This window comes from Sorghum bicolor, chromosome 5 (assembly GCF_000003195.3).
Source record: "Sorghum bicolor cultivar BTx623 chromosome 5, Sorghum_bicolor_NCBIv3, whole genome shotgun sequence".
Lineage (NCBI taxonomy): Eukaryota > Viridiplantae > Streptophyta > Magnoliopsida > Poales > Poaceae > Sorghum > Sorghum bicolor.
The window spans coordinates 20,470,755-20,489,033 of record NC_012874.2 but is presented as its reverse complement, the minus strand read 5'-3'; the positions used below and the strand labels follow the sequence as shown (position 1 = coordinate 20,489,033).

The 18,279-nt window shown below is 48.8% G+C and overlaps 2 protein-coding genes across 2 annotated transcripts; one reads left to right on the top strand and one right to left on the bottom strand.

Moving 5' to 3' along the window:
* Positions 9,428–11,081, bottom strand: LOC8064389 (probable O-methyltransferase 2). The gene is made up of 2 exons (XM_002449375.2): positions 10,215–11,081; positions 9,428–10,092 (listed from the first exon to the last, which is right to left on the bottom strand). The coding sequence occupies exons 1-2, from the start codon at positions 11,013–11,015 to the stop codon at positions 9,793–9,795; spliced, it is 1,101 nt and encodes a 366-aa protein (XP_002449420.1). The 5' UTR covers positions 11,016–11,081; the 3' UTR covers positions 9,428–9,792.
* Positions 15,246–16,776, top strand: LOC8064388 (chalcone synthase 1). The gene is made up of 2 exons (XM_002450639.2): positions 15,246–15,491; positions 15,715–16,776. The coding sequence occupies exons 1-2, from the start codon at positions 15,296–15,298 to the stop codon at positions 16,725–16,727; spliced, it is 1,209 nt and encodes a 402-aa protein (XP_002450684.2). The 5' UTR covers positions 15,246–15,295; the 3' UTR covers positions 16,728–16,776.

The window sequence follows — 18,279 nt, the reverse complement described above, 5'->3', positions numbered from 1 at the left end:
TCCAACAAAGAGATCGAGGGGGCCAACACCAGGCTGGTCGGCGAGAACACGGCCCTCGAGGAGACCGTACGCGGTATGTTTCCTTTATCAGATTTCTTTTTCCGAGGTGTGCTTAGTTTTTCCTAAGGTCTCTTTGTATTGGCTTTTACAGGGCTCAAGGACGAGCTCCTGGCCGCCCAAGCCGAGGCTCGCAACGCCAAGGCTCAGCTCGAGGCGGAGGTTGCTTTGAACCGTCGAGTACGGACGGCGATAAGTGATCTCTCGACCTCTTGGGAGGTCGAGCCTATGGATGAGTCGAGGGAGGACGCTCGAGGCGACGCCCTGGTCGACCAGTTGTGCTACATAGGCGCGACGCTGCGAGATTGGGTGCGGGACGCCCTCCACATCGGGGTGAAGCGGGCGATGGCGGTTGTCTGCTCGGGCTTCTCCTACGACATGGAGGTGGTGTCCCATGGCTTCGTCACCGACATCTCCAAGACCGACGCAGAGAACGAGGAGAGGCTCCATGCCTTGATCGACGACGCGGAGGCTCCTGGGGAAAGGTTGGCCAAGCTTTTCGAGCCTGAGGTGCTCCCTCCTGAGGCTAGCTCGGGCGGAGGCGAGAGCGGTGAGGATCGTGCCGCGGACTGAGGCCTGCGAGCCTGCTCAGGGCGCCTGAGGCCCCTTGTACAATACTTTGTTAATTCTGTGGGTAACTGATGCTGTATCACTTTCGTAATTGTTAGATGCTTATTTTGTCTTTCCGCTTGATGCTTTCGTTTCTCTTTGCGCCTACGTTTGTATCCCTTGCTCGATTTTTCGTTACCTGGCCGCCTCGATCACTTCAATGGTGGGGAAGCGAGTAGAGTTTCCGTAGCTCGGGGGCGTAGGAGTTCTCCAGCTCGTTGTCCCTCGGCCTTTGAGGGGCTCGAGGTGCCTTAGCTACTCGAACCGTGCAAGGTTTACTACGTAAGAAAAGAAAACTTCTTGGTTTTTTCGATACTCGGGGGGGGGTGTCGTCCCCCTGGTAGCCCCCGAGGGGGTGCTGACTATGATGGGTCATAGTCGGCGCCCCCTTTTAACGTCGAGATCGTGACTTATTAATCTTCTCGGCGCAAAGAAAGAAGAATTGTTTCGAGGGAAAGACTTTATTTATTCATTCGTTTACAAAGTCTTGGTACAAAATGTAAGCAGGAACATAAGTTTAGAACTTCTAGGGGTAGAATCGACGTAGCTGTTCGATGTTCCATGCGTTGGTGAGAATTGCCCCCTTTTCGTCCGCCAGCTTGTACGTTCCCGGCTTCAGGACCTCGGCTACCACGTACGGACCTTCCCAAGGCGGAGTCAGCTTGTGGCGTCCCTGATTGCTTTGCCGGCGTCGTAGGACTAGGTCGCCCACGTTGAGGTCCCTCTTGCACACATGCTTGTCGTGGTAGCGTCGAAGCCTTTGCTGATATCTGGCAGAGTTGAGGAGGGCCATGTCTCTAGCCTCCTCAAGTTGGTCGACCGCGTTTTCTTGAGTCTCTTTGTTCGATTGCTCGTTGTAGGCCTTGAGTCGAGGTGACCCATACTCGAGGTCTGTGGGGAGGATAGCCTCAGAGCCGTAGACCATGAAGAATGGGGTGTATTTTGTGGCCCTGCTTGGTGTTGTCCTAAGGCTCCATAGGACTGAGGAAAGCTCCTCGACCCATTTTTTGCCGAATTTCTTCAATCGATTGTAGATCCTTGGCTTGAGTCCTTGCAAAATCATGCCGTTGGCACGCTCGACTTGGCCGTTAGTTCGAGGGTGGGCTACTGCAGACCAGTTCACACGGATGTGATGCCGATCGCAGAAGTCCTAGAACTTTTTGCCGGTGAATTGGGTGCCGTTGTCGGTGATGATGACATTGGGGATCCCAAACCGATGGATAATGTCGGTGAAGAAAAGGACGGCCTGCTCGGAGCGGATGTTGGTGATGGGTCGAGCCTCGATCCATTTGGAGAACTTGTCAATGGCCACCAGCAAATGGGTGAATCCTCCTTTCGCCTTTTGTAGAGGTCCTACTAAATCGAGCCCCCACACCGCAAACGGCCAGGTAATGGGGATCATCTGAAGAGCGTGGGCAGGCAGATGCGTCTGCTTGGCGTAGAACTGACACCCGTGACATGATCGTACGAGCTCGATGCCGTCCGCCACGGCCGTTGGCCAGTAGAAGCCTTGTCGAAAAGCGTTCCCTACAAGGGTCCGTGGAGCGGCGTGGTGACCGCAAGCCCCCGAGTGCAGGTCATCGAGGAGTTTTCGGCCTTCTTCCACAGTGATGCAACGTTGTAAGACCCCCGTCGGGCTCCGTCGATATAGCTCGTTGTCTTCGCCATAGATCACATATGATTTGGCCCGTCGAGCAATACGACGAGCTTCTGACCTGTCTTCTGGCAACTCGCCGCGGATAAGGCAGTCGAGGAACGGTGTGCGCCAATCGAATGGTCGACCTGGTCGTCGTTCTATCTCCATCATCTCTTCCACCATCAAGAGCGTATCGACAGCATTGGTTGGTTGGGCGGTGGTGGCGTCGACGCCAGCCCCCATGCCTAGGTCGACGGATGGCTCGTGAAGATCTTTTGAAAATGCATCAGGCGGCACCGTGCCTCTGGTCGATGCGATCTTGGCGAGTTCGTCGGCTGCCTCGTTGTAGCGTCGAGCGACATGGACAAGCTCGAGACCGTGGAACCTGTCTTCGAGTCGACGGACCTCCTTGCAGTACGCTTCCATTTTTGGGTCGTGGCAGCTCGAGGTTTTCATTACTTGGTCGATGACGAGTTGGGAGTCACCTCGGACGTCGAGGCGTCGGACTCCTAACTCGATAGCGATCTTGAGACCGTTGACCAGGGCCTCATATTCTGCGACATTGTTAGATGCGGCAAAATGAATCCTGATTACATACCTCATGTGGACGCCTAAGGGTGAGATGAACAGCAGGCCGGCCCCGGCCCCAGTTTTCATGAGTGACCCGTCGAAATACATTGTCCACAGCTCCGCCTGGACCTGAGTCGGGGGAAGCTGGGAGTCTGTCCATTCCGCGACGAAGTCTACCAGGGCTTGCGATTTCATGGCCTTCCGAGGTGCGTAAGTGAGAGTCTCACTCATGAGCTCGACCGACCATTTTGCTATTCTTCCCGTGGCCTCTTTGCTCTGGATTATTTCTCCTAAAGGGAAAGACGAAACCACCGTGATGGGGTGACCGAGGAAGTAATGCTGCAGCTTGCGGCGGGCAAGGATTACGGCGTAGATCAACTTCTGGATTTGGGGATAACGCGCCTTGGTCTCCGAAAGCACCTCGCTGACGAAATAGACCGGCCTTTGGACCGGCAGCGCATGACCCTCCTCTTGTCTTTCGACCACCACCGCCGCGCTAACGACCTGGGTCGTCGACGCGACGTAGAGGAGCAGCGGCTCTGCAGGTTGAGGTGGAACCAGGACTGGTGCCGAGGTCAGCGTCTTCTTCAGCCTTTCGAGTGCTTCCTTGGCTTCGGGGGTCCAAGAAAAACGCTCGACCTTCTTTAGGAGTCGATATAATGGTAATGCCTTTTCTCCTAGTCTCGAGATGAAACGGCTCAGAGCCGCCAGGCACCCCGTGACTCTCTGTACACCCTTGATGTCTCGGATCGGCCCCATTCTCGTGATGGCCAAGACTTTCTCGGGGTTGGCCTCGATGCCGCGCTGCGAAACGATGTAACTTAGGAGCATGCCTCGAGGCACACCGAAAACGCACTTCTCGGGATTGAGCTTGATCCGGCTGGTGCGTAGGCAGCTAAAGGCAATCTCGAGGTCCTGGATCAGGTCTCCTCGTCGCTTTGACTTGACGACAATGTCGTCGACGTAGGCCTCGACCGTGGACCCTATATGTTCGCCAAACACGTGGAGCATGCAACGTTGATACGTGGCTCCCGCGTTTCGAAGCCCAAATGGCATGGTCACGTAGCAATACATCCCAAAAGGCGTGATGAAAGAGGTCGCGAGCTAGTCGGACTCCTTCATTTTTATTTGGTGGTAACCAGAATATGCATCAAGGAAAGAAAGGGTTTCACATCCCGCGGTAGAATCGACAATCTGATCAATGCATGGCAATGGAAAGGGAACTTTTGGACATGCTTTATTCAGACTAGTATAATCGACACACATCCTCATTTTCCCATTCTTTTTCTTAGCTAATACAGGGTTTGCTAACCAGTCAGGATGATGAACCTCCTTGATGAATCCGGCCGTCAAAAGCTTGTGGACTTCCTCTCCAATGATCTTGTGCTTCTCCTCGTCGAATCGGCGCAACCGCTGCTTCACTGGCTTGGAACCGGCTCGAATCTCCAAGGAGTGCTCGGCGACTTCCCTCGGTATGCCTAGCATGTCCGAGGGACTCCATGCAAACATGTCGGCATTTGCACGGAGAAAGTCGACGAGCACAGCTTCCTATTTGGGGTCGAGGTCGGTGCTGATCGTCAGCACTTTGCCGTCGGAGTTGTTGGGGTCGAGCAGGATCTTCTGGGTTCCTTCCGCCGCCTCGAAGCTGCCCGCGTGGCGCTTAGGCTCTAGAGCCTCAGCGGCCAGGGCCTCGAGCTTCGCGACGAGCTCGGTGGAGTTCTCGACCGCCTCCCCGTACTCGACGCACTCGACGTCGCACTCGTACGCGTGCTCCAAGGAGGAACTGACAGTGATGACGCCTTTGGGACCGGGCATCTTCAGCTTCAAGTAGGTGTAGTTGGGTATAGCCATGAACTTGGCGTAGCCCGGGCGCCCGATGATGGCGTGGTACATGCCTCGAAACCCAACCACCTCGAAGGTGAGGGTCTCCTTCCTGAAGTTGGCCGCCGTGCCGAAGCAGACCGGTAAGTCAATTCGACCTACTGGCAGTGCCTTTTTTCCTGGCATGACGCCATGGAACCCGCCAGCACTTGGTTGGAGCTTCCCTCTATCTATGCCGAGGAGGTCAAGGGTCTCGAGGCAGATGATGTTGAGGCTGCTACCGCCATCCATCAGCACTTTCGAGAGCCGGGTATTGACGATGATGGGGTCGACGACGAGCGGGTAGACGCCTGGGGCGACTACCTTGTCGGGGTGGTCTTCTCGGTCGAAAGTGATAGGAGTGCTTGACCAGCTAAGGTATTGGGGCACCGCCATTCTTGCTGCAAAGACTTCGCGACGCTCCCTTTTGCGCTGCCTCGTGGTCAATTGAGTCGAGGGCCCGCCATAGATCATGTAGCAGTCGTGGACGGCGGGGAAGCCGTCGTCATCTTTGTTGTCCTCCTTGCTGCCAGCCTTCTCTTTCTTGGAGTCATCACGCGTATCTTTTTTGAACCCCAGACCGTCGAAATGCTTTCTCAGCATACGACAGTCCTTGAGCTTGTGGTTGGTGCCTCCCTTATGGTAAGGGCACGGCTCCTCCAACATCTTGTCAAAGATGCCTCCATCCGGAGGGCCTCGAGGTTTCTTTCGATCCATGGCGGCGACAAGGTTGTCATCGGAATCTTCCCGGTGGAACTGCCGCACTTTCTGCTTCTTTTTATTCTTCTTGAGGCCTCGACTAGGGGTCCCATCTTCTTCGACGGGCTGCTTGCCTTTTCTTCCTTCTGAGCTGAAGAAGGCGCTGACTGCCTCCTCCCCTGCCGCGTAGTTGGCTACTACGTCCATCAGCTCGTCGACGGTCTGAGGTCGATTGCGACCTAATTCCCGCACCAAGTCTCGACTCGTGGTGCCCAAGACAAACGCCAAGATGACGTCGTGGTCAGGGATGTGCGGCAGCTCAGTGCGCTGCTTCGAGAAGCGTCGAGCGTACTCCCGAAGAGTTTCTCCTGACTTCTGCTTGCACTTGCTGAGGTCCCATGAGTTCCCTGGTCGTATGTAGGTCCCTTTGAAGTTACCCTCGAAGACTCTAACCAGATCAACCCAATTGTGGATCTGATTGGCAGGGAGTTCCTCGAGCCATCGACGGGCGGTGTCGGAGAGGAAAAGGGGTAGCTGTCTGATGATGGCTCGATCATCACCTCGAGCGCCACCTAGCTGACAGGCCAGCCTGAAGTCGGCCAGCCACAACTCTGGTTTGGTCTCTCTATTGTACTTCGCGATGCTGGTCGGGGGTCAAAATGGATTGGGCAGGGGCGTGCTGCGGATCGCCCTGCTGAACACCCGTGGGCCTGGTGGCTCGGGGGCCACCCGGTCCTCGTCGCTGTCGTATCTCCCACCGCGATGCGCGCTATAACCGCGCTCTTCCGCGTCTCCGTGCCGACGGCGTCGATTTTCTTTGATGCCGTGCCGCGCGTCGTGTCGACGTTGACCGTCGACGGGGAGGATGAGAGCGGTCTTTCTACCTCGAGGGGGAGGTTGTTGTTGGACTGACACCTCCTCTTCGTTTAGAGGCTGTTCGTCGCGCTTCTCTGTGGCAGCTCCTCGCCGTCGAGACGCCGAACTTTCGGCTTGTTGAACCGCCGCCACCTGGAGCAATGTTTGTACCTCATCTCGAATGCGTCGGGCCTGGGAATTTGATGGCTCTAGCATGTTACGTAGCAGCATCGTCGCTGCCACTACATTCTGGCCTGCTCGAGGGAAACGGCTGACAGGTTGCTCTAGCTCTGAGTCGCCGACGATCTGTCGATGTACCTCTCGAGCGTGTCTGCGGACACTTCTGCCCGGCGGGTAGGGCAGGTCTTGCTCGAGGATTTGCTCGAGCAGGACGAGGCGCTCGCGGTCTTCGTCGAGCTTCATCTTGAGCTCCCGCAGCTGCGCGAGCTGCGCGGTTCTGTCTTCCTGAGGAGGGGGGTCGACCTGTCCGTCGTTCCCAGGCGTCCTGGGGTCTTCTCGCGCCGCGGGGGCTCGACCACCCGCAGCAGCATCCCGTGTCTCGTCAGTGGTTTCTACCGCCCCGTCGATGTGATAGCATTCCCTCGTAGGGTCATAGTTGTCTGTCTCGGAGTCGGAGTCCGGTTCGGCGGCGTAGAAACACCCACGTCCTTCCTCCAGCAATCGTTGCCTGAGGGAGGTGATCGAGTATCGTCCGGGGCCTAGACGACGGAGGCCTCGTACTCGGGAAAGGTCCAGCAGCTCGGACGCTGACCGCCGCGCTTCAGAGCTACGTGGGAGGACCATTGGTCTTTCTACGTACGTCTGGGCGTTTGGGCATATCGCCCTGGCGAGCGACGCCGCGGCGTTGTCCAATCCGAACGGCAGTGCCGCTCTTGGAGAGAACAACCCGTGCGGAAGTAGCCTAGCTGCGGTGGGGGAGAGCGCGCGAGACGCGTCCCCTCCCGTCGTCGCGTGGTGCTGAGTCGTCGCGCTTGTTGCTCCGCCACACGGTGCTGCCGACTTGTGGCCTACGTCCTGCCTCACACGAGTTGTTGGTCGTGCTGAAGCAGAGGGGCCGCGGCGGTGCTGTCCGCGCCTCTTCTTAGGCGGGGAGGCGTGGTGGTGAGGGCGTCTCGGGGCCTTCAACCGTGCTGGCGTAACGCGGGCTCCTCCTGGTCCTTTGACTGAGAGCAAGATCATGTCGTAGCCGGAGCCCGTAGACATGAACTCGAGGCTCCCAAACCAAATCACCGTGGAGCGCGAAAACGGCGAGGCAAGAGTAGCCATCCGGAAAGGAGTGGGAAATCGATGAAAAACACGCAGGGCCCCTACCTGGCACGCCAACTGTCGGTGTTTTCCCCCGGGGGGGTCACACCAACGAGTAAATTTGTATGCGTGCTCCCTTTCCCGGATGGTGATGCAAGAAGACACAGAGATTTATCCTGGTTCGGGCAAGATAAGGCCCTACGTCCAGCGGGGGGAGAGAGTTTGTATTATCTTGCACCTAAGTGCTTGTACAGGGGTGAATACAAGCGTGGTATGAAGTGTGGAGCTCTACTACGTATGAGCGTGGTCTTGTGTTCTGTTCTTGTTCTATTCCTGAGTCCCTCCTTTTATAGTTCCAAGGAAGGTCCTAGGGTACATGTATAGGTGTAGGAATTGGAGTCGATAGCAGCATGGAGCGCTGAGCTACTCGAGGTTTCCGTACCGGCATGACCTCGAGCCGTCCTGTCTTAATAGCCCGGTGATGATCACGCGTGCCCCTGCATTCTGCTCTGCGCGCCGTCTTGGATTGGTTCGGCGGATGCACGCTTATATGGCTCGGCGGCAAATCCGGCGGGGCGGTTACGGCGTGGTCAGTCGACGCCCGACTCGTCTCCAGGAAGGAGCCTGGTGAAGTCGAGGGTCGGACGCCGTACGAGGTATCGATGTCTGGAGCGCTGACCCTGGGTGTCTCGAGGGGGTCCCGATTAGACGTTCCATCCTTGTTTCTCGCGTCCTGACACGCCCTGGGTCGTTCGGTGGGAAGGCTGCAAAAAGAACGATGGGACAGAAGCCTCTCGTGACCCATGTGTTAGGTGGGGAAGCGTAAGGTGCATTAAATGCCCTGGCTCTCGTGCGCGCGTCAGGCGGCGGACAGTGTCCTTGCGCTCGACGCCTCTCGGTTCGCTCGAGCCCGCTTCCGTATTCGACGGCAGTTGTCACTCGAGCCCTGACCGATTCGCTCGACGCTATTTCCGTCTTCGAGGCTGCGACCGTCGATGGCCGCGCGTGTGTACGGATGGTCTCGTTATACGCATTGGTGAGGGTACCCCTTGTTGATACCCTCGACAAATATTACCCCTTATTTATAGCTATATGTGAGATTTGACTTCTATGACTCACATATGGTGCATATCTGGTTTTGAAAATTGGGTATTACAGTTTAAAACAGCTTGTACTAATTTTTCTGTGTACTAGTACATGTTTTTGTGTATAATGCTTCAAAAAAATGTAAATGGCTTTAAAAAAGATATACCCTACATTTTGAACAAATGGTACATCTCTCAGAGCCATACAAAACTATGTTAGGGATGTATCCATTTATGAACAGTATATAGTTCCACCTTAGTAAAACAATTTATATTTTTTATGGCAAACTTATACACAAACATGGTGCCTCCATACCAATTCTTAGAAGTTTTCGACCGCCTATGATATTATTAATTTTTTCATTAGAGTCACCGAAAGTCAGCATTAATTTTGCATTGATTTTCAGGATCAAATAGAACATGTCTTCGTACATATATTATTTCTAATTTTATTCAAAAAATAAAAAAGAGAATGTTTATTTGTATTAATTCATTTGTAGTAGCAATTCAGCCTATTACTATATAGGCTATCGGCCCAAGTCAGTCCACCTAAAAAAACCCTAAACTATATAACCTCTTTCCCTCTTCCTCAGCCGCAGTGCACAACTCTCTCTCTCTTTCTCACACACGTACACACAGACACACACAGACATACACACAAAATCCAACTATTTCTTATGAAATCTCTGATTTCTGGTAGTGTATAAATCAAGTAAAACTAAAAAAGATTTAACTTATCAAAAACTAATGTGCAATTGTTTGGGCCGAAGGAAATACATAAAAACAGTAGTTCAGAGTCTCTCCTGTTTTTTTTTATTGATATGTATCTGGTATCGGTAAAATAGTTGCTCCTGCTTTCCGATATACAAGACCAATTACAAGATAGTACACACATTTTCCAACACTCCTGGACGGTGGGTATGTATTAACATGATGCACGTAGCATCTCATGATGTGCCAAGATACTTCTCCAAATGAAAGTTAAACAGATCATGGAGCAACCAAGCTTGTCACAGCTAAGCTGCTAGTCAGTGTTCCATGAAACGATCATTCAGAAAACTATGACACACTCCCTTTATTTTAGTACTATATGTAGGTTTCTTCGCGCCAAACCACAATATAAAGATGCGCCGATCGTCGAGGATAATGTAGGTCTTAGGGATAGATCTCCAGGACACCACGAGCTCCAAAGTTCTTGAGCAGCTTATAGTCACTGAACCCTGCTTTCAGGATGAGGTCACGCCAGTCATTCAAGTCCCGCTGCCGGCCTCCTTTCATCAGCATCATGCAGACGTCCATTAGGAGGTGAGTTTCAAACATTACTGGTCCTGAGGCAGGGTCAAGAATAATATCAGCGATGACAACTTTCCCTCCATCTTCCTTTGAAGGTATTGCCTTCTTGCAATTGGCAAGGATCTTCACGCAGTCCTCATCACTCCAGTGGTGCAGCACCATCTTCCATGGAAATTGAAACCTCAATGACATTAGTCAACAAGCTCACAAAAAATTGTACAAGTTAAGTTCATCATATATAATACATCATAGAAACACTAGTTCCATATATTGTTTATATATACCTTAAGTGTCACCATTTGAGCAGGTGGGATGGACTTGAACATGTCACCTCCAACATAATTGACAACACCATCAGCCGGTATCTTGCGAATCTCCTGTGGAAGATCTAGCACAGTGACCTTGATCTGTGGGAAGGCCATGGCGATGGCCTTCCCTGTGGTGCCATCCCCATGGTAACAGCAGTCAGTCACTGACTTTACACCCTGGAAAACGAACTGGTAGTCCCGCACGCCAATGTTGGTTCCAAAGTTGTCGTGGACCAGTAAACCCAGCTTTGACATCTTGTGGAACCCGGGATCCGTGCGCTCCATGCTGTCCTCGAACAGCGATGCTCCGTGCTTGTGATCGAAAGGGGGTGTCTTGTCTTCCTTCTTGAACCAATCAGCTAGGTCCATTGCCAAGTCAATGTAGTGCGTCGAAGTCACTGTCAGCAGGAAAGGTGCATGGTCCATGTGGTTACTATCGCCAGCGATGCCATCCACCAGGAGGTATGACAGTGGTGTGAGCGAGTAGACAGCCTCATCAGTAGACCCAACCACGGCGAAGGCGCCCGACGAGGCCAGCAGCCTCATGAGACGACCAAGGAACGGCAGCTTAGCCTGTGGGAGTGACAGTGCGGCGATCAGGTCGGCAAGCGAGGCAGCACCGCCGAGGCGGTAGATGGCAGTGGGTATGCCGAGCTCAGCTGCGCACTTGAGCGCCATGGATTTGAGGTAGCACAGGCTGTTTTGCCATAGATCAGCCTGTGCCTGCAGCAGCTCGGCGTCGGTGGGGACTATAATGGATGAAGCCTGAGCTGCCATTATATTGTATGTTGCTCAATGTATCCTTTTTGTGTTGGTTTTCTGTGCTCTGGTTAGATATGCCTGGGTCGTGCATTCTTGGCTTGGGTTAATATAGTGTGTTTCTTACCACTGTTTGTTGAGAAGATGTTCATGATTGTGGCCTTAGCTAGCTAATCCTCCCCAGCATGGACCACGAGGAGAGAGACAGTTCTATATCTATAGACGGATCTCGATTCAGAAATCTACGTAAGTCGTTAGGAAAGTGATAGTGCCCATGCTATGTATCTGCTGCGCGTGTTTCACGTGGACATAGATAGACACGACCAATTTAATCAGGACTAGAAACGTACTACATCTTGTAAGAAAATTAAAAGCCCAGCTGCTTGCATTGGACGGCATGGAGCCGTGTGTCATACACGTACTAAAATGGGAGCAGATATCCAGTAGTCATCCACAAAAAATATGCATCTCTCATTCTCTCAGGTGTCTGCAAGATAGTGACTAACTTTAATATAAATACTTGAAATAAATACCTTTCAACACAACTTTTCTGCCAAGTCAAAAGAAATCGGTTGATTCAGATTTTAAATTGGATGGTGCTTTTGGGGATAAAGGAAAATTTCTGAAGTTTTTAAAACCAATGCCTAAGACAATTAATTGGGGAGTCTACCTACATTGCTATAATGTTATTTGAATTGCAATGTTGAACTATTAAATGCTTCTTTAGTACAATCACTACTATAAAATATATTTATAGAAACACCTCATATTTTCTATAGTGCAGGCTCTACCTAAAACCGACTCTACATCTAGTTCTCGAGATAAACTGCATGTAGAAATGCATTTGTAGGGATGGCAGATATTTTCAGTCACCTCTATAAATGCTCTTATTTTTAGATGTTGCTCTAGATCCAGCCACTCATATTAATAGATTTTTAGATGCGGCTAGATCTAGAGGCATCTCTAAAAAATAGACACCACACAATAAAATTTATGTTTTTAAGTTAAGTTGGACAAAGACAAAATTTTGTATCAACTCTAGTAAGAAAATCTATTAAGTCGGAAGGAAAGTGATAGTGCCCATACTCATGTATCTACGCCGCGTGTTTCACATGGTCATAGACACAACCAACCAGGCCAAGAAACGTACTACACACCTAGTAAGAAAATTAAAAGCCCAGATGCTTGCATTGGACGTCATGGAGCAGAAATACAATATAGTCATCCAGAAAAAAAATTGCATCTCTCACTTTCTCAGGTCTTTGCAAGCAAGCTATTGACTTAGGGCCTGTTTAGTACAGCTCACGACAGCTTCACGAGCTGTTGTGTGAGCTGTTTTTTTAACACTTATTTCTAAAATAGTTTCATGGGTGAAACTGTTTTTCTTCTCTTCTCACAAAGACATTAGTTCGGATGCTAAAAAAATAGCTTATTGCAGCTCTCTCTCTCTCATTTTTCTCTCTCATCTATGCATAAAGTAGATGGTGAGCTATTTTACCAAACACTTTTTTCAAAGGGAACATATCTAGTGCAAACCACAACCTCCGTAAAAACCTATGCAAACCATGGCAAAAAAGTTATCTAAATTCATCAAAAAAATCACACATGTAAATGTTTTGATGATATACAATATTGTGAAATATCTTGTCCAAACTCATCTTTGTTTGTGAGATATAAAAATAACAAATTTCAAGACAGAAAGGTGTCCACAAGATTTGCTAGAAATTTGTTATTTTTATATCTCACAAATGAATTCGAGTTTGGATAAGATATTTTACAATGCTGTGTATCATCATAACATCTACATGTGTGATTTTTTTGGTGAATTTAGATGACTTTTTTGCCATGGTTTGCACAGGTTTTCACGGAGGTTGTGGTTTGCACTAGATATGTTCCTTTTTCAAAATAGCTCAGGTTAGAAAGTTGCTCATGATGCTATTTTCTAAAAAAAATAGTTTTACTAGTGAAATTGAGTTATGCCAAACAAGCTCTTAGTTTGATATACTAACTCCCCAGATGTGGCAAGAAATACTTGAAATAAATATCTTTAGACACAACTCTTGGGTCAAGTCAAAAGAAATCGGGTGATTCAGTGGGAAATATACAGTGGCAGTGTTGTTTTAATGTTATTTGAATTCCAATTATATTTACTAAATGTATGTTTAGTACAATCAACAAAGATAATTAGTTTAATTCTTTAATATATAATGGCATGTGCATGAGTAATTGTGCAGTACTTTGGTTTGTTTTTGCATAATGGCAAAATGGTGGGCACCAACATGTATAGTTTTTTTTTGTTTTCATTTGTGACAATTTTTATGCCCTCCAAGGCTCCAAGTGAACATGAAGGTTTGTTCATTATGATACTAGATCTAGATGTACCATGGGAGTATATTAATTACAAAAATTCTGTAGTGGGGTATGTCATGAGAGGAGGCGACGGCGCGGTCATCTGCTCAGGTTACGGCACGCGTGGGGGAAGGTACTTTAGGCATTCCATGCCGAGATATATTGTTGCCTGCCTCCAAGCTTTGCAGTGGGCAACTGAACAGAAGGTGGTCTTGGAGACTGACGCTATGATGGTGGTTCAAGCCGCCAATTATCTGGACTTCGACAGAAGCTCGGCGAGTGGTCTGCTGCGAGACTTGAAGGAAAGTCTGTTTTGCAATTTCACTAGCACTGTTGTAGCTTACAATTCTCACTTTTGTAATCTCTGGTTGCTCACAGATTATCTGCCATTGGGCCAAAGTTGGGTCTGTTCAATATGTTCCAAATTCAGTTGCACTTTATAAAGGTTGATTTCTGACGCAGCGAAGCGAAAGCCCGTTGCCGGAGGAAATTAATAGAGACAGAAATTCTGGTTTGCTATTTCTTAGTCAGCAAAATTATATTAAGAAAGTTCTTCAGCATTTCAACACGCAAAATGCTAAGCCTGTTAGTACTCCTATTACACCTCATTTTGAATTCTTAGCTGCACAATGTCCTAGTACAGATCAAGATATTAAATACATGTCGAGAGTTCCTTATTCTAGTGCTGTTGGGTCTTTGACGTATGTCATGGTTTGATCTCGTCCAGATTTGTCATATGCTATGAGTTTGGTTAGTAGATATATGTCTAATCCTGGTAAATAACAATGAAGCGCAATTCAGTTAATTTTCAGTTACCTCAGAGGCACAACAAATTCTTATTTGAAATTTGGCAGAACTGAAAAGGGAATTATTGTTATGTGAATTTAGATTATGCTGCTGATCTGGACAGATATAGGTCACTCACTGGATATGTGTTCACAGTTCGCAGTTATGTTGTAAGTTGGAGGGCTACATTGCAGTCTGTTGTTGCTTTGTCAACTACTGAAGCAGAGTACATGGTTGTTTCTGAGGCGTGCAAGGAATTAATTTTGCTGAAAGGTTTGTACGCTGAGCTGTGTGGAGTTGATTCTTGCATTAATTTATTTTGCGATAGTCAAAGTGTCATTTACCTTACCAAGATTAGATGTTCCATGAGAGGACTAAATGTGTTGACATCAAACACCATTTTGTTCATGATGTGATCGATGATGGTAAGTTAAAGGTATCCAGGATCAGTACTCATGATAATCCTGCAGATATGATGACTAAACATGTTCCTGTTGCTAAGTTTGAGTTGTGCTCAAGCTTAATTGGTTTAGTGGATTAGCCCAAGAGGATTTTCTTTGTTATGTTCAAGATGATGGTATTGATTTATGCTACAAGATGAATTTGTCTCAAGATTTAGTTTATTGAATATGTTCTAAATTCATCTGCATATTATAAAAGCCGACTTGTGACGGAGCGAAGCAGAGGCCCATCGCAGAAGGCTTGAGCCAGAGCGAATCCGTAGTTGGCCACGGAAAGATATATTATTTGGGCTACATGCGACATAATGGGACTAATCAGGCTTTAGTTGTCCAATTAATCAATGGTTTCTCATTCAATAATTCATTGGCATTGTTCATATATTTATATTTTGAACGATAGGCACGAGACAGTGCCACTTTCTATTTATAAAAGAAGAGGAGTTACAATGTTTGTTAATCTGAAATCATTAGAAACCAGTCCAAGAAAAAAAAAAAGTTGAAAAACCACTCTAGCTCTGCCAAGGAGAGGTGCAAGAACGTCACACACCCGCCATTGGCATTGTATATATGAGTTTATTGCAACTCGGGCGCACGATCGATACGTGCCTATATATAACTGTACCCTTAGGGTCAAGGCATCCGAACAAGTAGATCGATCACATGCACCATTTTCCTCTTGTTCAAGAATAATACAAGCTTTTGATGGGTTCTTTGAAGGAACCAGATGTGAATAATCATCGAATGGGCTGTCGTCATGAAGGCAGAAATGCAACCATTTTGGGAGTCGGCAAAGCTGTTCCACTGCATGAGTTTGAACAAAATTCATTCTCTGATTACTATTTTGAGATTAGCAGAAGCAATCACATGGTGGACTTGAAGGCAAAGTTTGCAAACATTTGTAAGTCCATGCATGTACAGTTGATTGTCCTTTATAGAACTACCTTGTTATTATTTTGTGTAATATACCATAGACGAGATCTGCTGAATTTGGAACTAGCGAAACTTGAGCTAAATGTTGTTATTAGGCAATTCATCCAGACAAATAACTTCACCACGAAGTATGTGGTAGTTCAATAATTCTAGTTTTGTTTCTAATACGTACAGCACATGATGAAATTCAGGTGAGAAGACCATGATCGAGAAGCGACACTTTTACATGTCCGACGAAATGTTGAGGGAAAGCCCGTCGATCACGGCGTACAGCTCCCCTTCCCTCACCCGCCGGCAGGAGCTCGCCGATGCGGGTGTACCCGAGCTCGGCGTGGCAGCGGCAGGCAGGGCCATGAGTGACTGGGGCAAGCAGGCCTCCGACATCACGCATCTCGTGGCCAGCACGTCAAGCAGCGGCTGCATGCCTGGCGCAGACTGTGAGCTCGCCAGGCTCCTCGGCCTGAAACCATCGACGAAGCGCTTCATGCTGTACCAGACCGGCTGCCATGGTGGCTGCACCGCCCTTCGCCTCTCCAAGGACCTTGCGGAGAACAACCCCGGCGCCCGGGTCCTTGTGGTGTGCTCCGAGGTGTGCACCCTGTCGCTTCGAGGCCCCTCGGCGTCCCACATGGGGGACCTCGTCGGCCAGGCCATCTTGGGTGACGCTGCCGGTGCTGTTGTCGTCGGCTGCAGCCCCACCGCCGAAGAGCACGCCATGTTTGAGCTTGTGATGGCGTGTCAGGAGACCGTGGCGGGGACGGAGGAGGCCTTGGTGTCCAAGCTCCGGGAGGAAGGGATAGTGTACACACTTGACCGAGACATACCCCGGCATGTGTCCGGCTCCGTGGAGCGGTTGGTGGAGCTTATGCTGCAGGAGGCCACGGTGGTGCCCGTTCCGGATTTGAACGATGAGGTGTTCTGGGTGGTGCATCCAGGTGGACGAGGTATACTTGACAGGATTGAGAGCAAGCTGGGCCTCGGGGAGAAGAAGCTGGCGGCGTCGAGGGCTGTGATGAGGCAATATGGCAACACAAGGTGTTCCTCTGTCATCCTAGTTTTGGAAGAGATGCGGCGGATGTCAGAGCAGCTGGGTCTGAGCACGGCAGGGGAAGGCCTCGACTGGGGCCTCCTCGTCGGCTATGGCCCTGGCATCACAGTCGAAGCTATACTCCTCCGCGCGCTGCCAAACAAATTAAAACCATAGCATATTGCTGTAATGAGAACGTCCTTACTTCCTTTATTCCAAATTATAAATCATCCCAATAATATTAAAAAGTAAAAACATCTTAAGTTGATCAAATTTATAAATAGAACTATAAAGATTTATGATACCAAATAGGTATAAGTATATAAATATGATTAATGAAGAATCCAATGATGTTAATATCTTATTATAAATTAATGTAGTCAAATTTAAATACTTTAACTCTATAAAATTCTTAGAATGACTTATAAATTTATAGTTTAGGACAAAGGGAGTAATGCTTAAGTTCTTTCTTTACTAGATATATGCTCATGCGTCACACCCGGGTCAGTTTCTTGAACAGAAAATCACTATCGCACACAGACACATGAGCTCCATTGACTTTGTATTGGACACAGATATGTGGATCTGCTCTTTGTACTATAACTAGGTAGGATGTGGACATGTGAGCTTTGAGTATAGTATATTTTGATGTGTCTATGCGTTGCGGCGATTAAAAGTAATACCATTAAGTATGACCTGTGCTGCGGCGTTAGCATGCTCGTCAGATACATGCACCACTTGAACAATGTTTTTCCATTGAGAAATCTTAACACAAGAGATTACCTATAAACACATGACTGGCTTGATAAGGCGAGGAGGCCGGCTTGGCAATGCCACGGGTGCGGGACTTCATTGATTTCTGGCATGGTTTGACTTGGGACTTCTGACGTGTAGAGACTAAGTGTGAATAACTTGGTCACATACCTGCACTGCTGCATCAGCGTGCTCGTCCTATCCATGCCTCACACAATGTTTTTTATTAAATAATCTTAACACAAGAGATTATCTATGAACACACATACCTGACTTGGTGAGAATTTTAACACAATATATACGCATTGCAGTTCTTAGGATAGAAGGGTACAAGCGAGGAGGCTCGGCAATGATGGTACATTTGTTGTACTTCGTCGAATTTCTGGTGCGGTTCGATCTAGGACTTACGATACAAGACATGGCTGGTAGACCGGATGTTACATGGATAGACATGATTTGATATCACCGGGTAGATAATTACTTTAAAGTCTTTTTCGGTCGGCGACCATTACACTACAGGAAACGCGAGATTTGCCTGGTGTAAAATCATTTGCCTGGTTCTTTTTATCAGGCACCCGGCAAATAATATATTTGCCTAGTGCCCTACGCAGAAGCACCCGGCAAACAAAAACACCCGGCAAAATATGATTTGCCTGGTGTTTTCTAGACAGCGACACCCGGCAAAAAAAAACACCCGCCAAATATATAAAATTTGCGGGGTGTCGACACCTGGTAAAATAGAACACCCGGCAAAGAATCTGCCCGTGACGGGGCCAACGGACGGCGCGATTTGCCGTTATTCTTTACCTGGTGCCTTGTTCCCTGGCACCAGGCAAATCTGGTGTCTTCAAAGACACCAGGGAAATTAATTTTATATTTTTTTTGTTTTTGCCCTAGTTTTTTTTGTGACCTTTGTACAGTAATTCAAACTCACTATCAAAATTTGAGACAACTTTTCACTTTCTAAGCATATTTG

Coding starts and splice junctions, on each gene's coding strand:
- LOC8064388 (XM_002450639.2), top strand. CDS start 15,296: ATGGGTTCTTTGAAGGAACCAGATGTGAATAATCATCGAATGGGCTGT. Junction 15,492..15,714: donor GGCAAAGTTTGCAAACATTT/GTAAGTCCATGC, acceptor GATGAAATTCAG/GTGAGAAGACCATGATCGAG.
- LOC8064389 (XM_002449375.2), bottom strand. CDS start 11,015: ATGGCAGCTCAGGCTTCATCCATTATAGTCCCCACCGACGCCGAGCTG. Junction 10,093..10,214: donor CTCAAATGGTGACACTTAAG/GTATATATAAAC, acceptor TTTCCATGGAAG/ATGGTGCTGCACCACTGGAG.